At 38.1% G+C, this 24,309-nt stretch overlaps 1 protein-coding gene across 1 annotated transcript in view; it reads left to right on the top strand.

The window, feature by feature from the left end:
- Positions 1–24,309, top strand: part of LOC132133055 (WW domain-containing oxidoreductase) — a 251,646-nt gene that overhangs the window by 58,629 nt on the left and 168,708 nt on the right. Inside the window, exon 6 of the mRNA XM_059545747.1 lies at positions 15,982–16,070. Within this exon, the coding sequence (XP_059401730.1) occupies positions 15,982–16,070 (89 nt within the window). The remainder of the gene's footprint in view (positions 1–15,981; positions 16,071–24,309) is intronic.

Genomic DNA, 24,309 nt, shown 5'->3' on the forward strand with positions numbered 1-24,309 from the left:
GGTCTGTCACCTGCTCCGCTCTGTGTGCACACTCAGCGTTAAACACTAAAGTTTGCCAGAGAAAGCTCATCTCTCTGCTCTTTCTGTGTCCTTGAAGAGATGTGCGCATGTCGGGCTTTCTCATAAAATTCTTGAACAATTTCAAACCATATATGCTCTCTCGCTCTATTTCTCTAGTTTTTTTTCTTTTTTTTTTTCTGAAACCCGGCCATCTGTCTAATTGTTCACCTCCATTGCTTTAATGCTTTTACATGCCTTCTCCGTCCTCTTTCCAGGCAATAAACTTCATTTTCTTCATCAGACTTTAATCTGCAGAGGAAAGCAGGCATCCAGGTTGTGCACTTCTTTTTGGACCATCTCCAGTCTTTCCGTTCCTCTTTTCTATCTATGCATTGTTTTATAGTTTTATAAAGTGTTGTACAGTTACTAACGTTCAGTATGTCAAGTGATATACAGTGATCAAAATATACAGTATAGTTATACAAAGAATTCTGAGTATGGGTCACCGTACTAGGCTGTTTGTCACTTCACTTCACAAAGAATATGTTTATGGTAAAAAAGGAAAAAAATTATGTGTGTAAGATTAAATGCATAATGAATACTTGATTTAATTACATTTTTATCAGGATCATTATCCTTAACTAAAACCATAAACCATTAAAAACATATTTTATTTCAGCTGCCAAAGCAACATTTCTTATTTTTATTTAGTTCAACTTGATGGACTTAAATAACTACTGCTAAATCTGAAATAAATAAAAATGTAAAACTATGTAGAAATATTAAAATAAATTGCAAGAAAATTACTAAAACATTAACTAAAATTAAAATGAGATGGAAAATGCAAGGATATATATATATATATATCATAGCATTGGTGTCTATGTATGTGTGTGTGTGTGTTTGTGTATAAAATGTTTATATAGTTATATATTTGGTGACTGTCTTTACCACATCAGAAGTGATGAAATGGTAAATTCTGGTTCATGTATAGCAAGAAAAATGAGTGATTCACAGCTGATGGAAATATCTCAGGCCATTGAAACCATCTACCTTTCATTTGCATGATTTGTTCAGCCCAAACATGTTTTTGTGTGGATTGTACCCATATGAGTGTTCTGTCCGTGTCTTTATAGCACCTGATTACCATCATGCCATGTCACATGACGACGAATGGATCCATTCCATCCTTAATGAAAAAACATATTTGTTTCTATGACCGTTCACTTCAGGGACGTTGCTTCAAATTTAGTCCTTCCTGGCCTGGCGTCCCGTCTCTCTGGCTTTCTGCTCATCCAGTATGTGATAAATCTGTGCACGCTCTAGTGGGGCAACACAGGCTGAGGAATAACCCTCCAGAGCGCTTGTGCCGGCACTTTAAAAAATAAACCTGTTTGTTGCATCTCCATCATACATTTATCAAATAATTTCAGAGCAACGCTTCTGCTTCTGTTGGCTCCCACCAAACCAATTTATCTCCTTCTAAACAGGGGCTGTAGCTAAACGTGAAGCAGGTCTCGTCAGTCACTGAAGCATCCCAGGATCCTCTAACTTCCTGCTTTCTGAATGTCCACATTATATCCTGCTTGTTTTTTACTGCTTATTAATGCTTTATAGCCTATAAAACTACATATATAAAAAAAACTGATTCTGCTCGAGGCTAAACTGTGGAGTCAGCTAAATTTGAACCATTTCCTGGTATCAGTGCCTCAATTTTGTGAGGCTCCAAGCAAAGTATCCTGGGGAAATATTCATCCCCCTCAAAAAAATGTAGGTTTAATGATTCAATAGATGCTAGGGGTGTCCTGTGATGATGATGCACTCTAACAGGTCTGGTTTTGCTAACTTGTCTCCCGCCAGTGTCTCTAACCATCTGCTCTTTTATGACATGCAAGATAGGTTCCCTTAAATCCCAGAGATAAAACAACAATGCTATGAAACCGATATTAGACATGATGAATGATAGACTGGCAGCTGGAGAAAAGTTTTGCGGTTGCAATACCTGAAACAGAAGGACAAATTACTCTTGTAATTTTGACTGGATATATTGGATACAACTTGGTGTCAGTCAAATTGAAAAGGCAGGGTTGAAGCAAGTTATTAAAATTTAATGCAAAACTACAATGATGTTAAGAGTAAAATACACCAGTAAATCCAGCACATTAAGTAAAGAGGGGAAAATATGACTTTATGTTGACTTTAAAGCATTATCTGTGTAATATTACTAGTGAACGTCAAGTTAGAGGAGAGCTTACTTATGTGTCGTGATTAAGCTGTGCTGTAGTGGAAGGTGACTGTGGGCTGTGCAGTTTGACAAGGTCCCTGTCAAGCACAGTTCCATGTTTGATGAATGTTGTTTGGGGATGTTGGGTAATTTTTCTCTGACAGGGTGTGGCTTTGGGGGCGACATTGCTGTTGATTGCTTGTGCTCTACACAGACTGTGTGGAGAGTCGATTATACAGTGTTGTAGCAGAGTGGTTAATACTCTGGGCTGGTTATGCAAATGTTGCAGACTTGCTGTCAGGTGGGGGGTGACCACCTGGACAATTACTAACCGGACAATTAGTAAGAACCCTTGTTGTGCCCTTCAGCAGAGCACTTTACCCCAGGTTGCTCCCGAGGGACTGTAACTGCAATTAGTGTACTTAAAGTATCTTTGGATGCATCCGTTAATGGATAACAGTGGGCAATTAATACTTTATTTCTTTGTGAACTAAAGAGAGCAGTTGAGTTGAGGGAAGGACTGGATTATGGTCTTGTAAGGCCCATGAGCACATGTATCCGTGTGTCCCTCAGTCAAAATTCTGGATCACTTAGATTCCTATTGAGATGATTGAATAAGTGTGACCACTTCTTTAAAAAGTGAAAGTCCTACCTTTTGAAACCTTTTTTGCCTTATTGTTCACAAATTCATACACCGGTTTGCTTATTGCACAGAGGGGCCCTCAAAGTCCTTCCCTAGTATGTGCCAAGGACCTCAGATTCTTTTGGAAATCTATCTTGGTTCACTGTAGCCTTCAGAGTTTGACTAGATCCTGAGGCACTGGTCCCACTGGTTTCCAAAATTCCAAGCTCAAGTCTGATTGGCGAACTGGCTTCTAAAAAATTTCTGGGAAACGAGGAGTGCAGGGTTTTGTCATGTCATGTAAGGCAGTGGTTCCCAACGACGTTCCTGGAGCCACCTCAACAAAGCACATTTTATAATTAATTGGTATTATTCCTTTTTAACAAATAGGACACAACAGGTGAAATTTAACTTAGTGTTGTCGGATGTTGTAGTAAATAGTACAGGGGCCCCTCAAGGGTGCGTAAGTTCGCCACTTCTGTTTACTTTGTACACAAACGACTGCATTAGTCAGCAATCAAATCAATTTATTATAAAATTTTCGGATGACACGGTAATATTGCAATTGTTGACAAGAGACTGCAGTACTGATGACTACAAAGTTGGTATAGAAGCCTTTGTGGGCTGGTGTGACGACCATTATCTATAGATCAATGTTAAAAAAACTGAAGAGGTCATCATAGATCCCAGATCAGTGGGGGATAGGCACTCTGTTGTTGTCCATGGTGAAGCTATTAAACAGGTTTCTTCTTATAAATACTTGGGGGTTTACATCGATAGTGAGTTTAAATGGCACACACATGTATCATGGGTGTGCACAAGGATCCACCAGCATTTACATTTTTTACGGAAATTTGCGATTTGTTTGGAGTGAGCAGTAATATCATGTTAATTTTTTATAAAGCAACGATTGAGTCTGTTTTAAGATATGGAATTATTGTTCGGTTCGGAAGTTTAACAGTAAAATTGAGAGCCCAAATAAATAAACTGTTGAGAGTGGCAGGAAAAATCATGGGGACACAGACAATTAGCTCTTTACAGGATATTTTTGAGCTTTGTATCACCCAGCACGTCAACAAGATTTTATTAGACACCTCGCATGTGTTGTATCCTGAGTATACACTGATGAATTCTGGACGGAGATACAGGGTTACATTATGCAAGTATAACCGATATAAATATTAATTTTTACCATTGTCTATTAAATTAATTAATGAGTAAATGCAGGAAGATAAAGATAAATAATGGTAATAGAGGGTACAAGAGGCAGGAACTGAGGACTGTGTTGTGTATTGATATATGATATATGTACTGTTTTTATGATGTAGGTTTTTGGAATTGAAATGTGTTTTACTCTTTCATTTTATATTTTGTATGTTGTTATGTCTTGATGTGGCAGCAGTTTCCCTAATCTAAAACAAATTTCTCCTAAGGGAGACAATAAATGCTACCTTGACCTTGACCTTGGTATTGCATGTCATCTTAAACAGACACACATGATTCAGGTCATCAGCTCATTAATAGAGACTCAAAGACCTGAAATGAGTTTGTCAGACAAATGAGGCAGTTTGGTACCTTACATCAGTTGTATTAGAATTAGAATTGTTCCGATTCCGATACTAGTATCGGAAATATCACCGATACCACAACAAATTCTGGAATTGGCGAGTACATGAACCCATGTACCGATCCGATACCATTTTCTTAAACAGGACCTAGTTATGACCGCTAGCTTTGCCTTACCGCTGCACGGTTCTTCTTCGCTGCTCAGAATGCATTGCAAACACAGGAAGTTGCGCTGTGCTGCAACCCCCTGTTTAGAGCAGCGAAGAAGAAATTAAAACGCGTTAGCAGCACTGATCTATATATGACCGGATCACTCATCGCGTTCTAAACTGCCAATAGACAGTGAAGCCGCTTCTATATTATAGATCAGTGGTTAGCAGTGTGTCTGCTGTTTAGCAGTATTTCAGACTAGACCAACCAGACAGTAAAACGGCGACTAGGGATGCCACAAGTACTGCCACTTCACTACCACTACCACTTCACTAAGTTGGTGCTGAAAATTAAAAAATGTGATGATACCAGCGTCTCTGTAGAACCGGTAGTAAGTTCAAGTATATTCGGTACCCGCAGCTGCATTCAGTCGCTTCTGTGTTGGTCTAAGCCCAGGGCTCCAGACTGTAGCCGAATATATATACTAGTGTCTGTGAATATTAAACTGTAAAATATTATTTTAATATTACTCCTGCAAATTCTACATCTCTGTGGGTGAATGGGGCAGATGCGCGGGAGCTCGCTGTTTTGTAGTCTCTGCCGTGTGTCACTATATGAGGACACAAACGCATATACCGTCACTTCATGAGAATTTACCGTTTCATTTGAGAAAACTGTTCGGTTTAACGTGAGTAAATTGACAATATATTAAGCTACTGTTGTAGCCTACAGTAGATTTAGCTATGTCTCTATGTAGTAATAATAATATGTCTCTTTTAATAATAATAATTATGCCTCGACGGTTCCTTGTTTTTTACTTGTTTTGTTGTAAAGAGATTATCTGATTAATATATCATTTTGTATATTCCTAGACTTATTTGTTGCAGTTTTTTATACAGTTATATTGTAAAACTAAAATACCTTTTTTAGTTTGCAGGGTTAGATTTTTGGCTGCATTTGAAGTTCTTTTTCTCTTAAGAAAATAAATAATATTACTGTCAAATTCATGTCAGATAATAAAAATACTGTAATAAATACAGTAGTTCACCATGTATTTGTTCATGTTTTATTAAGGGATAAGTCTAAAGCACACCATAAAATAATTCTAGCAATTTACACAGGGCTAGTAGTATATACAGCTGTATATACAGATACACACCCAGGTATCGGATCAGTACTCGGTATCGGCCGATACCCTGAGCCCAGGTATCGGAATCGGTATCGGGAAGAGAAAAAGGCTATCGGAACAGCTCTAATTAGAATCACTAATTTTAGTTACCAAACTGCTATAAAAATAGCTTTTGGGGGAACTTCTGTATTTGCTGGATTCTACAAAAGTTTGCAAGGTTTGTGGTTTAATGTCTTTTTAAAAAAAAAACAATGTTTGAAGCATTTTAACTGAAACATACTTGAGCATCACTGTCTATTCAGCTTTTACAACATTATCTTGATTAAATAATTGGTAGTTAATACTTTTGGATGTCCATAATTTCCTAAATAATCAAAATGTAGCTTGACTTTGTCCAGTGTGTGTACATGTTAATCAGACTACAGTAGTTAGCCTTATGCTATAGCTCCAAAAGACTGAGGTGATTCATATTGTGCACTTCAAATATTTTGTTATGCATTGGGTCATGTATATTTAAATAGACAGATGAAGACCCACTGTCAGTGCTATAGATAGTACTCCAGACCAGAATCCATCTCAAGGCTGAGTCTGGACTATTTACATAGTCTTGGTCCTGTGATAGACTTAGGAGCATTGGGAGTCCAGTCTCGAAAACAGTAACAAAGTGTTGTGGTCTGTGCTGACTGTTGTATTGTGTTTCTGGACTGGAAAACACTGTGTGCTTTGCGAATGTGAAACCAGACTTCATTCATTCGTCCTCAGGTCTCGGTCTTGACTCGGACTCGACCCTTCTTCTGTTCTCCATCTTCATTTGGACTCCATCTTCTGGTCTCGGTTTTGATTCAGACTTAACCCACTTCTGGTTTTGTCTTGATTTGGACTCGACTATCTTCTGGTTTTGTCTCGATGCAGACTCTGTCCTCTTCTTTTCTCCATCTTGATTCAGACTCGACCCTCTTCTGACTATCAAGTTTATGTACAATGAATGTCTTTCCTGAGATAAATTTTGTGATAAAATTGACCAAATTGGAAAGCATAAAACCTATTGCAATTATTGTATGGCAGGCACACTACAAATAATTAATGGAATTGATGACATTAAATATTTCCAAGTATTTACACTGTCCTTCAAAGCAAGATGTCAAATGGTTTAGTTTCTTTTAATAATCCCACTTCATATTTACTATTTTACTGCATAATTATTACAAACTGTACATAAATATATTTTGTATTCAGTTGCTTTTGGCAGTGTAGTAGACTATAGCCCACAACGACCTTTGTGATTGATATAGCTTATCCTGCCCGAAAATACCCAAGACATTACGGTTCATGTCTGCAGTAATAGTTACCTAACTGACATGAATCCAAAAAACAAATAATGTCTGAGCAAATCATGAGTTTTCACTCTACACCTACCTCTGACTAGGCATAACATTTAGTCTCAGACATAGCAATACGCTGAGATGGTGCAACAGATATAAATTCTATGCAGGACTTGAAGTGCATTTTACGTCCAGCTTAGTCTTACAACCATTTGTACGTCCAATGGAGCAACCGGCCCCTGGTCTCCATCTTGATTCAGACTCGACCCTCTTCTGGTTTAGTGTTGACTCTGATTTGACCCTCTTCTGTTCTCAGTTTTGATTCAGACTCGACCCTCTTCTGGTTTAGTGTTGACTCTGATTTGACCCTCTTCTGTTCTCAGTCTTGATTCAGACTCGACCCTCTTCTGGTTTAGTGTTGACTTTGATTTGACCCTCTTCTGTTCTCCATCTTGCTTCAGACTTGACTGTCTTCTGGCTTTGGTCTTAACTTGAACTAAATATACTCTGGTCTTAGATAATCTGATCTCGACTATAACACTGGCCGCTATAGCTCAGTTATAATGAAAATTTTAATATACTTGATTTCAGATTCTAATTCATATTTTCCCAGCCCTGAAATGTCAAATTCAAAATGCAAACTTTCATTTATCCCATATATATATATATATATATATATATATATATATATATATATATATATATATATATATATATATATATATATATATATGTATGTCAAGACACCACTTTTTGTTGAAATGGGCTGTTCTTGCCTGGACAAGCTATGAAGTGGACCAGACTTTGCTGATAACAAAAGTCTGGCTTGTGTCAGACTTGTACAGACTGTTAACCATCAGTACCACACATCAAACCTACCTGTTCTGGTATGATATCTGTCCAAATCATTTAGTCATCAGTCTTCACATCTGTCCTCTTGTGTTTCCCAGCAGCTGTTATTTCCTGTTTTCCAGTTTTCACATGCCATACACCTGTCAAACACGGCTAGCGGACCCTGACACACAATAACTCACGCAACTGCCACCCATCATTCTCCCGGCAATCAGTCTAACCCGACATTCATCGTTCCTCATCTGTTGCGTACGCTAGAAAGCAGCCCTCAGGTGTGCACACTGCGCTGTTTGCCTCCTATCAGTCATGTGTAATATTATGTTTATCCTCACCACAGGTGACCCTCTTTTTAACATCATTGTTTTTGCAAAACATCAGGACCATGCAGCTCATTTTTGTGTCACGACCTGCCATTTGGGAAACACAGAGATAAATTGTGTTGAATTGAGACTGTAATCCACAGACAGACTCTGAGATCCTTCTGAAATAATTATCCGTTTGCGCTGACATTGGTCTCTGTTGTTCATGTGTAGCCTGTGGCTGTTTCAGAGTAGACTTATGCTGTCTATTTTCAGTCTTATCGCATAATCACAGCGCCCCAGTCAATGTCTGCAGGCCCACAGGCTAAACCTGATTTAGATAAATAAGACCTGTTAGATGGAGTAGCATTGCACTACTGACAAATAAGCCTGTCTGCATGAATAAAACACTGTGTGTGTGTGTGTGTGTGTGTCGTGGTCTTTGCCTAACATATGGGGAACAAATGTTCTTGCAATTAATTTTCTGTGTGTGTGTGTGTCTGTGTATATCTTCTTATCGTCCAGGTCAGAACATCTTTATGTTTGAAGCTTGTATGACTTTTAGTCTTTTAAAACATTTACATATTTAGCTGACGCTTTTATCCAAAGCGACTTACAATTGCTATAAATGTCAGAGGTCGCACGCCTCTGGAGCAGTTGGGGATTAAGTGTCTTGCTCAGGGACACATTGGTGTCTCACAGTGGATTCGAACCCGGGTCTCTCACACCAAAGGCATGTGTCTTATCCACTGCGCCAACAACACCCTACTAGCTATCAGTCCAGCTATCTGTCTGTCGTTCTGTCTGTCTGTAGCTCTTTTGGTCATTCTGTCCATCCATCCGTCCATCCATCCATCCATCCATCCATCCATCCATCCCTTTTGTTCTTTCTTTCATCTTTCATTCGTTCATACTTTCGTCCGTCCCTCCATCTGCCTATCATTTCTTTCTTTCTGTCATTCATTGTCTCTATCTCTTGTTCTTTCTTTCTGCCGTTTGTTCATTCGTTTGTCTGTCTATCTATCATTCATTCTCTTTTTTCTTTCTTTCTGTCATTTGTTCAATTGTCTATCTCTTTCGTTCTTTCTTTCTGTCATTCTGTCTGTCATCCTGTTTATCGTTCTCTCTTTAAGAGTTGTTTTAATCCTTATTTACTTAAGTAAATGCAGCATAATTTTGCTGCATATTATACTTGTGTATCGTGTGTGTTTTGTATTGGAGTCATTAGATGGAAGCCAATAATTCTGTTGTGGGCATTTTGTTTGGTCAACAAAACTTCCTTTTTAATTTTATATTGATGGTCTTTAATAACCAAGTGTCCTAATTTTTGTTGTTGATAACGCTGAAACAAACATCTCTGTGTATTAGTCAAGCCCCATTGGACAGTAATAATCTGATGAAAAGTGATGTTGAACAGTTATTGTATATCTAGCAGTTTGCAGTCGAGGGCGTATGACAAGACGAGACATGATTGCTCTGAAGTCTTTATAGTACAGTAGCCATCTAGAATCGTCTACGGCACTAATTGCGCAGAGGCTGATTAGCAATTGTAAGTGGTTCGTGGACGTGCTGTTGATAGGAGAAATGCTGAGAGGGTGCTTTTCCTGTTAACCTGGTGGTGTGCTGTACATGGCATAATTAAATTGCCCCATGTCTCCTAACCCCACTGTAATATTAGCAGAGTTTATTCAGTCATTCATCAAAAAATCCCTCATCAGAGATGCTGTTCAGGACTAGCAGAACCTGCTAAGCTAGCACACAGCTGTTTGCGGTGAGAAGGAAACAAAACGAAACAGACCTGAAATTTTCTTCATCAGCATATATCTGTATTAGCTTACTAGTAATAAGGTAAACTAATACAGTAAGTGATCTTTCTGCAGTTTTGAAGTTGTTATATACTAACACTGAATTTGCATCATCTACTTTAATGCGTGGTTTCTAACAATAATATCACATTAAATATTGATTTGAGTTGAAATTGTATTATTATGCAAATAAAGAGAGGCCACACAGTGCAATGAGGGACATGAAGTTTTTTGGCATACACAATCAACTGTTAAAAATAACATGATGATGACAATAACCTAATAATAATATATAGTTGTATATATTTAAAATAATTTAAAATAATAATGTTTTACATTATTTTAATGTGTAATACAAATAAAATTAATTCATTATTATTCTCATTCTTACCCCCCCCCCCCCCCCCCCCCACACACAATAAAATTATCTTTTTTTTTTTTTTTTGGGTGAACAAGACAAAAACAAGAAAAAATAAATAAATTGCAGGGTAAATATTGATTATTGTCACCGAGTATTTATTAAGCTTGTCTTAATGACATTTTGTCCAGTGTTATAGACATAATAAATAAAATAGCAATGTTTTTATTCTTCTTTCAATTAATGTCTATTCATTTACTTCTTTTTTTTTTTCCATCATTTATTTATAAACTTTTTAAAGAATTAACAGAAAGTTTCATACAATTTAAGTTATAGCTTTTCCCCCCTTTATAACCCTTTCCGCCAAAATAATTAACCATACATTACATAAAGGTTAAGACAATAATAATACTCATAACATCAATAAAAAATAAATAAATAAATAAATAAATAAAAAAATAAAAAAAAAAATATATATAATAAAAATAAATAAATAAATAAAAATAATAATAATAATAATAATTAAAAAAAATACAAATACATAGCCAATAATACAATTTCCTAACATATTCGTGGTCCTTACACAATTATAAAGCAAAACTCCAATTGGTTATTAATATTTAACATTGATCAATAAGTGTGAGAGTCTTCATCTTCTCAAAATGTGTAATCATGGGTTGCCAAGTCTTATAAAAAGTTTGGACAGATCCTTTCATTAAATATTTAATTTTTTCTAATTTTAAGTATGACACTAGATCACATAACCACATTGAGGCTTTAGGGGGGCTTGTAGACTTCCACTCCAATAGTATTCTTCTCCTCGCCAGTAAGGTGGCAAAAGCAATAACATTTTTTAATTTATTTGTCAGTGATACTCCATATTCTGGTACTCCAAAAATAGCAATTTCAAAACTGGGTTTTACATCCAAATTAAAGGCCTCATTTAAAGTTTTAAATATGAATGTCCAATAGTCACTCAGCTTTTCACAAGCCCAAAACATATGAAAAAAGTCTACTTTGTCACCTTTACATCGGTCACACAAATCATCAACATTTGGGTAAATTTTTGAAAGTCTATATTTTGTGTAGTAGGCGCGATGAAGGACTTTAAGTTGTATAAGGCTAAGGCGTGCACACGAGGTTGATCCATTTACTCTACTAAGAGCCTCATCCCAAATTTCGTCAGGTATTTCACTCCCTATGTCCTTTACCCACTCACCTCTTGTTCTGTCAATTAAAACATCATTTGAGGACATAACCATCTTATATATTGCTGCAATTTGACCTTTAAGAAAAGTAGGAGATTGTAAAATTTTATCCAATAGTGAAGTAGGTGGCAAGTCAGGAAAAGTTGAGCTCTGAGCTTGAACAAAGTGTCGGACTTGAAAGTAACGGAATAGGTTGGACTGTGACAGCTGGAATTTCTCTGAGAGGTCATTAAAACTGGCAAATGTGCTGTTTATATAAAAATCACTACACCTGGCCAAGCCTACCCTCTGCCATTGTGCATACGTTAAATCTATTTTACCAGCAGGAAACAAATGATTATTACAGAGAGGGCTTAGCATAGAAGAGTTACTGAGTTTATGCCTTTGTCTAAACTGTGACCATATTTTAAGTGTAGAACGTACAACTGGGCTCGATGAGTATTTAGAGGGAGAGAATGGTAGCTTCATTGTTATTAGAGCAGAAAGCGATGTAGAAATACAAGTATTTGCCTCCGCCTTACACCAATCAACCTCAGGGGACGTATACCAACAAATAATTTTTTGAAGATTTGCAGCCCAGTAATAGCCCATAAAATTAGGTAGAGCTAAGCCTCCCTGGGGCCTTTGCCTTTCAAGGAGCTCCTTGCGAATTCTAGGGTTCCTTCCCCCCCACAAGAATGATAGTATGGGTTTATTTACAGAACGGAAGAATGTTTTTGGCAGAAAAACTGGAAGTGACTGAAATAAGTATAAAAATCTAGGTAAGATATTCATTTTTATACAATTTACTCTGCCTGCTAGAGACAAGTGCAATGCATCCCATCTCTGAAGATCAGACTTAATATTACTAATGAGTGGTAAAAAATTTTTTGCATATAAACCTGAGAAAGTACGAGTAATATGGACTCCTAAATATTTAAAACCAGATTGAGAGATGCGAAATGGGAGGGATGCCGCATTGATTTGTAAAGCAAGAGGGTTAATCAGGAAACATTCACTTTTAGAAAGGTTAAGTTTGTATCCTGAAAAACTGCCAAAAATGGATAGTTTCCGCACTATTTTTGGGACGTTTTCAACTGGATTTGAAATGTATAACAGAAGGTCATCCGCATATAAAGAAACCCTGTGCTCCATCCCCATTCGATCAATGCCCTGTATAGACTGCAAGGATTTAAGCATAATGGAAAGGGGCTCTATTGCTAATGCAAAAAGAAGAGGGCTTAAAGGGCAACCCTGTCTCGTACCCCTTAGTATTGGAAAAAATTGTGAACGTATTTTGTTTGTTATAACAGATACTTTAGGATTAGAATACAACAATTGGACCCAGGATATGAATTTTGGACCAAAACCAAATTTCTCCAATACTGCGAATAGATAGCTCCACTCCACTCTATCAAATGCCTTCTCCGCATCCAGGGATACCACCACCTCTGGGACCTCCCTGGATGCAGGAGAATACAGAATACCAAGAAGCCTCCTTAAGTTGGTGAATGAGTGGCGACCCTTAATAAAGCCTGTCTGATCTTGGGATATTATTTCTGGTATAACAGTATCTATTCTAGAGGCCAACAATTTGGCAAGAATTTTAACATCAACATTCAGCAAAGAGATTGGCCTGTAGGAATTGCACTCTAGTGGATCTTTTCCAGTCTTCAAAATGAGTGTAAGAAATGCCTCTGTGAGAGACGGTGGCAATTCTGTATTGTTTAGAGAATTCTCAAACATTCTCAGAAGAAGCGGAGCTAATTTGGGAGCAAAAGCTTTATAAAATTCGACAGGATAACCGTCGGGGCCGGGGGTTTTGCCATTTTGCATTGCTTTAATAGAATCTAAAATTTCTTGCAGCTCAATTGGTTGTTCTAATCTATCTTTATGATCTGGATTAATAGTCTGGGTATTCAGGTCCTTCAAAAAGGTTGACATGCCTGATAAATCCCCACGAAATTCTGAAGTATATAAATTTGAATAAAATGTTTTAAAAGTTTCATTAATTTCTTTAGGATCCACTGTCAGTTGTTGTGATGCGTTGCGAATCTGTGGAATTAACCTGGAAGCTGATTGACACTTTATCTGATGTGATAATAAACGGCCCGCTTTTTCCCCATGTTCATAAAAATTCCCTTTAGACCAAAGCAGATTTTGTTGAGTCTTTTCAATTGATATCTGATCATATTGTGCTTTAATTTCCACTCTCTTTTTAAGCAGTTCATCAGAAGGGGATAGAGAGAGTTGTTGATCTAATTTTTCTATCGAATCAATTAGTTGTTGTAGTTTTGCATTTCTCTTTTTATTACTGGATACAGAATAAGATATAATTTCACCTCTAATGACAACTTTAAATGTCTCCCATAAAGTCAGTGGTGATACCATTTCTGAATCATTTGTGTGCAGGAAGTTATCTATCGCCACTGATATATGTTTGTGGAAATTTTTATCTGCCAACAGAGTAGAGTTTAGTCGCCAAGTAGGGCGCTGTGTAAAATGTTGAATAAAACGAAGGTCAAGAAGTAATGGTGCGTGATCTGATATTATAATTGCTGAATATTGAGTATTTTCCACTAAAGGAAGTATTGTTTTATCTATAAAAAAATAATCTATTCTTGAGTATGAAGAATGGACAGGGGAAAAATAAGAGAATTCTTTCTTTTGCGGGAATAAAAATCTCCACGGATCCAGACAGCCCGTTTGTGCCATGAAAGTAGAGAGAGCTTGGGACATTTTAGACTGGAGCATGGATTTCGGATTCGAACGATCTAGAATTGGGTTAATAACACAATTCAGATCCCCGCCAAAAATTAATCGATGTGAGTTTAAGTTGGGTAAATGTGAGTAAATTGGGACTGCTTAATGCCGTTGAAAGACGCGCGTTTCCTTGACAGCATAGCGCTGAGATCTGGGTAGATTCTGACTGGATTCCCCTTGTATTTCGCCTCATGCCGCCTTGACCATCGCAGTAATTGCTCCTTTTCTTGAAACCTGTGAAAGCACACCACAAATGGACGTGGTTTACGGCCATCAGCTGGCTTTTGACCGGGTGATCGATGCGCTCTCTCAAGTGCTGGTGGCTTGTCGAAGACCTCCGTGCCCGTCACCTCTAGCAGCATCTCAGAAATGAACGTAACAGGATCTTGACCGTTTTCGCTCCCTTCTGGAATGTTCACAATCCTCAGGTTTGCCCTTCACGATCTATTCTCCAAATCTTCAATGCGGTCAATGAGAGATGTGTTCTGCGCTTGCAAAGTTTTTATTGTGTTTTCGGCCACTGTCAGTTTTTCAAAATTCTCCCCAACCAGGGATTCTGTCGCGACCAAACGGCTTTGAAAGCCATCCACAGTCTCTCTCAGTGCATTTACAGAGCTTTGTAAAGGACCAATAGATTCCCGAATCAAGTCAGAAATGTCTTCCCTGATACTGATGCGCTGTTTAGTTAATTCAGAGATCAACTGGTCCATGGAGACAGATTCAGAAGTTTCCGTCATGGCCTGTTTTTCGAGATTAGAGGTAGCGGCCATGGTTGCTAACTTACCGGCAATGCTAGCATTAGCTCTCGTGGTCGGTGGGGCTGAGGGGTGCGGTTGCTTCTGCTTAGTGTGACTCATAATTCACCAAGCAATGTTCTAACGCGTATATCAAAAATGACTGACGCTAAATGGTGTGTAACAAGTTTAGTTTGAAAATGTAGGTCGGGAGCCCTTCTTCCTTCGACCTCACGCCTTCATGGCTATACCGGAAGTCTATTCATTTACTTCTTTACTTATTTAAATAAACAGACATTAAATAATAAAAAAAAAAGGAATAAAGACATTGCTTATTTATTTATTTATTTTTGTGCGTCTGTACACTCAAACCTCCGATTTTTCCCACTGATTTTACCTCAAGAGAACTTGAGCTGACCTTTGTCCAGTGAGACTATGATCCTTCCTTTGTGGAGTGATTTATGTGTCTTCCTTCATATCGATCGTGTTCTGGTATGATCAAAGGTGCACCTAAAAGCCAGCACTGAGAGAGACCATTATTGTGGATTTGGCTTTGCTCATACATTATTTATCTCCTTGAGCCTGTTCTATATGCCATTATGGACATTATAAAGAAGGGAGCCACTGTCTCACCGTTTACTTAGTGTAAGCACAGGATACACGCTGGAGAGATCGGATACAGTCAATGCAGAGGGTCATAAAAAAGCCATAAAAAGGGTATTGAGATGCTCTCCCGCCACAGAACGTGCAACATTCCCATTGGAAATGTGCCCCTGATTTAAGGGAACAGGAGATGGAGTAGTTTTTCATGGCATCCATGAGATATAGTGGAGGGTTTGGGGTGGGAAGTGTTGGGTGAGTTAGAGGGGGACGTGTGGGATATGGCTTTCAGTTTGTTAGCAGTGTGATAGTGATGGATGAGGCTGGTAAATATCTACTGATTTCTCTTTTTCTGTTCCTTTTTCACTAGCGCAAAGCCCGTGTTGAAGCCATGACGCTGGATCTGGCTTCTTTGAGGAGCATCCGGGAGTTTGCAGAGATTTTCAAAGCCAGGAAACTGTAAGTAATACACAATGCAACAGAATTGTGATACAAGGTTTAATTGTGCACCTTGACGAACGCTGTCTAGCTCATCATGAAAAGCTTTCTGTTTGCCCTGTCCTGAGACCGACCCCCCTCCACCTGGCTCCATTAACCAACTAACGTTTCAGAGAAGGGGCCAAAAGGTCTCCCCTCTTTCATCGTGACCCCTCATCCCTCTCTGAGGTCAATAAATAAGTAGCTGAACCTTAGCTATAATTCCATCAATCGCAAAGCCACAGATTGGCAAGTCCTTCACAGTCTCCTAGTTAAATCAATTACTGCTCCTAGCTTTCGGGAAGTTGTAGTGCACATCATGCTGGGATAACTGAGGAAATGACTTTTAAAAACAGTGTAAACGTGTGGCAATAAAAAAAAAAAGTGAATTAATGTTCATTTATTTATCCACCCATATATGCTAATAAATAAATGAATTAACACATTAAAAAACAAATATATATATATATATATACTTAGGGATTGGCGATATATCACATGCAATTGTCAAGCGCATTTCGTCAGTAAAGCCGGTTACGCAATATAACGTTCATTATCGCAGATGAATCGCCTTCAATAATAACGTGATATTGCGGAGCTTGTCAGAGATCTGCAGTTCTGTCTATTAAATGACGCTCCATTTGAAAGCAGGTGATGGCGATTTACCGCTAATCAGGGAACCGACTTTACTGACGAAATGCGCTTGACAATTGCATGCAATATATCGCCCATCCCTACATACACTATATATATATATTAGGGGTGTGGCCGAAGCCGAATACCTTATTCGGAAAGGCAAGAATAATGGCTTCAAAAATGAATAACGGATAACAATAATAATATTCGGCTGAGGCTGCAGCACAGCCTGGTGTTTACTAGATTCACAGGTGAATCAGGGGATCAGCGCAATATTTTACACAAACCTCTGAATTCACTCAATGAGTGTGTGAAGTGAATGAACATAAACTTTATGAATGAAAAGAGTGCAAATCAAACTCCACATTGCTGTTGCCACGCCGTACATCTCTCAGAAATCAGAGCTTGGCAAGAGTAGGGCTGATATTACCTAAAATATTACATCATACACGTTCTACTATTTGTTCTGCTATTTAAACCTTATGCGATATGATATATGAATGAATAAGCACAGCGCGATGCCAATCAAATAGCCGCATTGCCGTCTCTGCGCGTCTCCGTCTCTCAAAAACCAAACGAGCTCTCTGTCAAGAGTATAGGATAATAATCAGCTTAAATACAGATACATTTTCTACTAGGCCTACATGTTTGCTTCCTTAACTTTTGCTGGTTTGCGTGGCATATGCACATTTGTTTAGTGAAGTTCAAAAACGACTCGTTTAAATAGTTCTGCATAATGAAATGTTTGTCTTGAATTAATTCATTCACTAAATGTTTGTCATGAAATCTTGCTGCTTGTATGATAAATTTATTTTTTAGAAATTTTTAATTTTATATTTTAGAACACTGAATAGGGCAAATAGTCGAAATAGTTTTCCACACTCTTATTTCCCCGTAGTTTTTCCAGACCTGCAAATTACTTAAGTGAAATACTTTTTTAACTCTGCAGGAACCGGTGAGCCAAAGGAATTCCATGTTGTTTTACATAATCCTCTAAAATTACAATGCAGGAACAAGTGTGCAAAGTAGCTAAATGAGTTTATAAATTAAATAAGCACAAAAAATACCAGTGTTGCAGTTGCGTTTTTTCATGCATTTCCTGAAAATTGCTTGAATCAATTTCCATATTTCTAAATTGTGTAGGAACCCTTACTGTTTTAATTTAGATACTTAAATACCTGTTTATTGGATCAAGAAAGGTCCCCAAGCTGGGACTCGAACTCACGTTGCTCGAAGCACAACCGCACTACATCTCGAAGCACTGCCTATACAATGAAATCGGGCCTGTACTGTGTGTCCATTCACCACCCATTGGCCTGAAAATTAATTTTGAATTATGAATGGCTTGAAGTCTGGACTAATTAAAATTCTCTCGAAAAGAGCATTGATTATGTTGTATTATCCATTATTTGTTGTTATCATGTTACATAAGGTTATTTAATATGACGCCAAGGCGTTTAACAGTTTCAGCGTGTCTTTGTATGCCTTGTATTATCATATCAAGACAGTTTTTTTTTATCTGTAAACATTCATTAGTTTTTTGATGGTGAGCTGCAGTGATCAGTAATTACGCTAATGAGGCATAATTATGATTTGATATAGACGTGTCTAGAATTTTCTCGGCTCTGTGAGAACTGTGTCAGGCTAGATTTAGTATCTTATTTTTTCCCCTGAAAACTAAAGTATATGTTTGTATTTTAATATAATTATTAATAATTTGATACAATCATTTGATTGAGTTAAATATTATTTCTGTTTTGATGTTTCTCATTTCGGGTATATCATTGTCAGACATGGGTCTATTCTTAGTGAAATGTTTTGAATCGGGTTCCTTTTCTGCTCCATGCTTTCCTCGCTCTTGGATCTCCCTCCTTCGTTTTACTGCGACACTGCTTCGACCTTCACAGCTCCATCAGCTCACAATCCAGAATTAGTGAGTTGCAGTATTAGAGGTGACGTCCTGGTTGTGTGGGGCACGTGGAGATGCCGCCGGTGTCCCCGAGCCCTCGAGGGGCTGCAGGACTCATTTGGCCCCTGGCTGGCCCCGGGGCAGCGGCAGCAGCTTGGTCAGCAGCCAGACCCCTGGAGGTGACCCCCACCCTGTCCCAGAGCCAAACCCTTATTTTCAGGTATAAAATGCGTTGACCGTAGCTCCTGATTACAGGATTTCTGAGTATTGTTTCCTAAAGTGGCCCTAAGAAAGATGTGTGTTTTGGGATCTTTTCCAAAGCCTAGTTAGTTGCCTTGCCTACAGCCTACATAGGCATCTGCTTTCTAAGGCACTATCCTAGCTGAAACTCAGCCTTAAAAGTGACAGTTTGCAGCTGAAGCACATAGGAAACTCATTTTCATTGATTCTGCTGGAGTTTTCCATTAGCATGTTGCTAAGCTACCAACGCACGTTCACAGAAATATGTACACAGACAAATTTGCCTTTTGAGTTTTTGTTTTGCTATTTTACTAAGTTTTTTTATTTCTTTATTTTGCTTGTGTTTTTTTTCCTTTGCATTAATTTGTTATGCTTATTTTGCTTTGCGTTCTGTTTTTTTAATGCTATGGTTTGGATTCTGTTAATTTTGCGTTGCTTTCTATTTTGCTTTGTTTTGTTTTCTTTAGCTTTCTTTGATATGATTTGCTTTTGCATTTTTGTTTTGCTTTTATTTCGTTTTGTTTTGTTTTGCTTTGCTCTGCTTTGTTTGGCGGTGTCTCAGAAGTCGTTTGAAATTAAGATGTATAGCGCGTAGCTTTGAATTTTTTTAATGGATTATCTGGAGCAACAATGGGTCTGAATTTTTTATTTTATTTTTGGGTACAGCCATGTGTGTACCTGGTATTCCTTATGTTAAAGGGACCAAATGTCCCCACAATGATAATAATACCAGTAAATTTAGATTCCCAACGAGAAAACAAAATTATAAATCATACATAATGACTTTTTTTGTCTTTATCTAAAACAGCAGGACATTTTGTGTGAGGGCTAGGTTTCATTGTAGAGTTAGGGTAAGAGGATAGAAAATACAGTTCTTTGCAGTATAAAAACCATTATGCCTATGGAATGAACCCATAAAACACGGAAGTGTGTGCATGCAACTATGTTTTTTCCTTTTTCTGTCATGGCTTGATGCTTAAAGTGACAGTTCAGGCTTGTGCAGATCTTTTTCATGTCTGTGCCTCAACCTTACAAACACATCTGAGCTGGTCAGCTTATAATGGAAGCTGTTTATCTCAAAAGCATTTATTTGGCCCATTGACCCATAGTTAGTGTGGGGATTGTTTCAAACACTGGACTAGATGGTGAGAGTACTTTCTTCCTGATGCTTTATCTGTCCTTAAGATAGTTACTAGTGTAGTAAGTGTTTGGTACCTTTGGATTCAGGATGCAACTTTCCTGCTTCTCAAAGGATGGTTTGATTTAGTTTATCTATGGATGTGCTGTTTAGTTTATCTATTTATTTTGTTTGTCTGTGTAGTTTTTTTTTCTGTTCTGTTTCGTTTAGCTTGTTTTGTTTTGCTTTGCATTCTGTTTTGTTTTTTGTTGTTTTTATTTGCATTCCATTTTTCTTCTGTTCTGTTTTCTTTAGTCTTATTTCAGTCGATTGGCTAAAACAAATCTAAGATCTTGGGGTTTATTTGAATACTACAGATAGGGGTTTTCTAAGCAGGATTTGACTTTCATACATGCCTCATGCTCATGTAACCCGGACCACCGTGATCATACTCGAGCGAGTGAATGAATGAATGAATGAATATCCTCTCTCTTGCCAAGGTAGTATTTCTTTATTAGCTGTTCCCTGGCTGTGTGTGTGCGTGTGAGTCCCAAAAGGAGGTGGAGTAGAGTAATTCTCATCAGGATAGAGAGGTGTTCAGGTGTGAATGGCAGCAGGCAGCTGGTGAGTCCACACCACGCCTCCCTGTTTCTGTTTCCATCTGCAGGCGCACATATTAACAATTACTGCCATTGGAGCTTCAATCACAGCTGCTTTTGCCATTTTTCTGTAGCCTGTCTTTTCTTTTGTAGCCATTTGTAAACCCCCACCTTACCTTGCCCGCTCCCTCATTTATTTTCTTTCTCCTCTCACTCCTGTTCTCTTTGTTCTTCGCCCTCAGTATGTTCAGGTAGGCGCAGGAAACATATTTCCATGTACTTATCATTCCTTTGTTCTCATCAGGTTTTTGTAGTGTTTAATTAACTCAGTCACACAACATATGTTGTGAAGTGAAGTTGATCGCCTATGATGTTTAATTTCGCCAAGCGTTCGCTGTGTATTGATTGCTTGTGGACAAAATCCTGACTCAAGGTGTTCAAACCAAGAGCAATGCAATAAAGTGACAAAGATATGCAACAACAAATAACAGCAAATATTATCACCAAAACCAGTTATATACAATTTTTTTTCAGTCTCTGAGAAAAGTTTGCATACTTATGTCAGTCAAGTTCACTACGGTAAAACACATGCTTTATTGCAGGATCTGTTTTGCTAAACTAACAATAAAGTACTCATATTAGCATAAAAATATGACCATCCATCCATCCATCCATCCATCCATGCATCCATCCATCCATCCATCCATCCATCCATCCATCCATCCATGCATCCATCCATCCATGCATCCATCCATCCATCCATCCATCCATCCAAAACTTTACCAATCTTTGCCACTATTCTTCAAACCACTGTTTTACCTGTCAAGTTTTTAATGATTTAAAATACAATAAAAGTTGTTTTAATTTATATACTACAACATACAAACCACTTGAACTTCATGAAATCAGTCCACAATGTGTAGTAAATTAAGGGAAATGTATATTAAATAATTCCAATTAAATATGATTAATTACAATTATTTACATGAGCTGCCAGTAGTAACTGTAACAGAACTAATATGTTCGTCCAGCTAACATTTAGTGTAATTTCATATCAACTCTAAGAAAGCATATTTTCGTGGCCACAGAAGATACTTTCATACAGTATTAATGCATCAGAGCGTGTAGCAAGGATCAAAACCATAAGGGGCATTAATTTGCAAGGCAGAATCAGAAACTCATGCCATTTGTGCACAAGAGTTTTATTAACTAAACACTAACACAAACTAGTCTGACAAACAAACATGCATACAATCACTCATACAGGAGAAAAGGCAAATGAGATTTGATTGATACCATCAGGAAAACCAGAGAATGAAGCGATGAAAAGAGTCAGTTAACCACCTGAGTAAACCCGTCAGCACCATTTATAACGAGGTATATAGCTTATACTAAACCTCTGTTTCTTAGGGGTCCAAGAGAGTTCTAGCTCATCCTCCTCATCCCCTTTGGATCTAAAAGAACTGCAGAGTAGACTCAGGCGGGTCACTGATGTGAGGCCTTCAAGTCTGAGAAGATTCACGCCTCTCAGGAAGGACTTGTCCAATGAGAGAGGCTGAAATTCCAAGCGGGAGGTTGGAAATACGGGGGAGTTTTATGAGGCTTTGTGTGAGGACAAGCTAATTTGCATATGGAACACGATTAGGTGTTGATGCACAAACTACTAAAGGTTCTCCGAACACATAGGTATCAACATAAACACTCTCATTTAGATCATGAGAATACGATCTTTGCTTTCAAATGACTTGTAGACGACTGATTTCTAATGAAGCTTTTAGCTTACTGATCGGAAAGCCTCTGTTGCGAATGAAAAAAAAAAAGAATCTCCATAGGTGTGCGTTGTTTATTTTGAACATCTCATTGCGCTGTGAGAACAGGCCTCTACAGAAACGTGGCTTTATTAATGGGCACATGTTTGTGGGCCCGTATGCGTAAACTTGCACCGTTTATGTGTGTCTGTCTATTTTAAAGCATCTCTGTGTTAGCCCCACATTTTCTCGGCGGCCCATAAACGCGTTTGGCCCCTTAACGGCGGCCGGACGGAGTGAAGGGAGACAAAAGCAATCATTCTTTTATGGGCAGAGATTATTCTGAGGTCAGAGGTCGTGCCCTGGGGGTTGTTTAAAGTAAGTATGGAGCGTTATTCCTCCCCGTCCGGTCATTACCGCCCCCGCTCGCCCCGACACGTAAATTGCACATTTGCGGAAGACCCCCCTGATCGCATTAATAAGTTTAAAGGGAGTTTTTACATTATGTAGGCCAAGCTATTAAAACCATTTGTTAGCTTTTTGCTTATGAAGACACGGCTGGCAGGGGGCGGCTCAGAGCGAGCGCTGCGAGTTGTTAAATCATACGACACAACAGCAGCATTAGCATGCAAACAACAACGCTCCTTCCCACTGAGAGCCGTTTCCAAATCAACCAGAGAAATTACACTCTAGGTGAAAGAGATTTTAAGAAATAGACTCAGTTTCTTTCAGAAGAAGAATGTTGTGGTGAATGATATCTTAAAATACCTCCACTGCATCATCAGGGGCCACTTTCAGCTGTAGAGCTCCAAAAAACCCCGCTCAATAACAGTTTTTGCATTTTCTGAGAATGTGAGTGTTGCTTGTTTTTTGTGCAAAACTTCACACGCTGCTAGGTTTTTTATTTTAATTAAAAAAATTGTATGATGTGGTTTATTGGTAACTCACCCTTGGCTTTTACTCGTCCAACGTCAAAGAGTCACTGACATATTTGTTTATGTATTTATTGACATATATGTAAATGTATATGGTGACTTGAATGAACTTAAGTTCTTGATTCATATTTTTTTTGGTCATGGTGGTGCGACTTTCCTGATGTCCAGAAAAAAGGGAATTATGGGAAATTATGAGATATCAGATAATTGCATCTTTCTGGGATATGGCAAGGTCCATTCAGCTCAGTGTTATTTTTGTATTATTAATATCCAAATATACATTAATAATTTTTTTATTTTGATATTATAGTTATTATTTTTTCAGTGCTCTTATTAAATGTATTTATTAAATTTTATATATATATATTTTATCCAATTGGTAATTTTGGTGCTTAAATTTATTTCAGTTAGTTGTCAACTTATACATTGACATTTATATAATTTTGTGATGGTAAATGCAAATAGTAAAACAGCCCAGTAATTTGGTTGGTTGGAGCAAATGTTGAATGTGATGTTGAGGAGTGGCAGGAGTGCAGGGTGTTCCTGGTTTTCGGGGTGATATCAGAGTCTTTCTGTCACGCAGAGCTCATAGGATGCGTTATCTGCCGCTCCCCAGCGATCACAGACATGTTCCTCTTCCATTACACGCTTTCAAACACAAGTGTGAAAGTCATAAAGTTTAATGGTGTTCTCTCGCAGGTACAATCACTCCCTCTTTTTGAGTCCATGCTTCATTAAGTCCCACTCTCTCTGTCCCTGTGTGTGTGTGTGTGTGTGTGTGTGTGCGCGCCAGGCTCTGTGCCCATGACTGTGTGGTTGTCAGTCAGAAATGGAGAGTAGATCTGTTTCCTCCGCAGATGTTTCCAGCGAGTCGTGTTCTCCAGTAAGAGGTGAACTCCTCTCTTGGGCAAACCTGAGCTGATCTAATCTGAGCGGAGAGCTCGGTCTGTTTTATTGAGAAATGATGTTTGCTTGAGTCACTTCAATGAGTTCTTTGCAATTTTGACAAACTTCACAGTCTCAAATCTTTTTAATTT

This window comes from Carassius carassius, chromosome 50 (genome assembly GCF_963082965.1).
Source record: "Carassius carassius chromosome 50, fCarCar2.1, whole genome shotgun sequence".
Classification (NCBI taxonomy): Eukaryota; Metazoa; Chordata; class Actinopteri; order Cypriniformes; family Cyprinidae; genus Carassius; species Carassius carassius.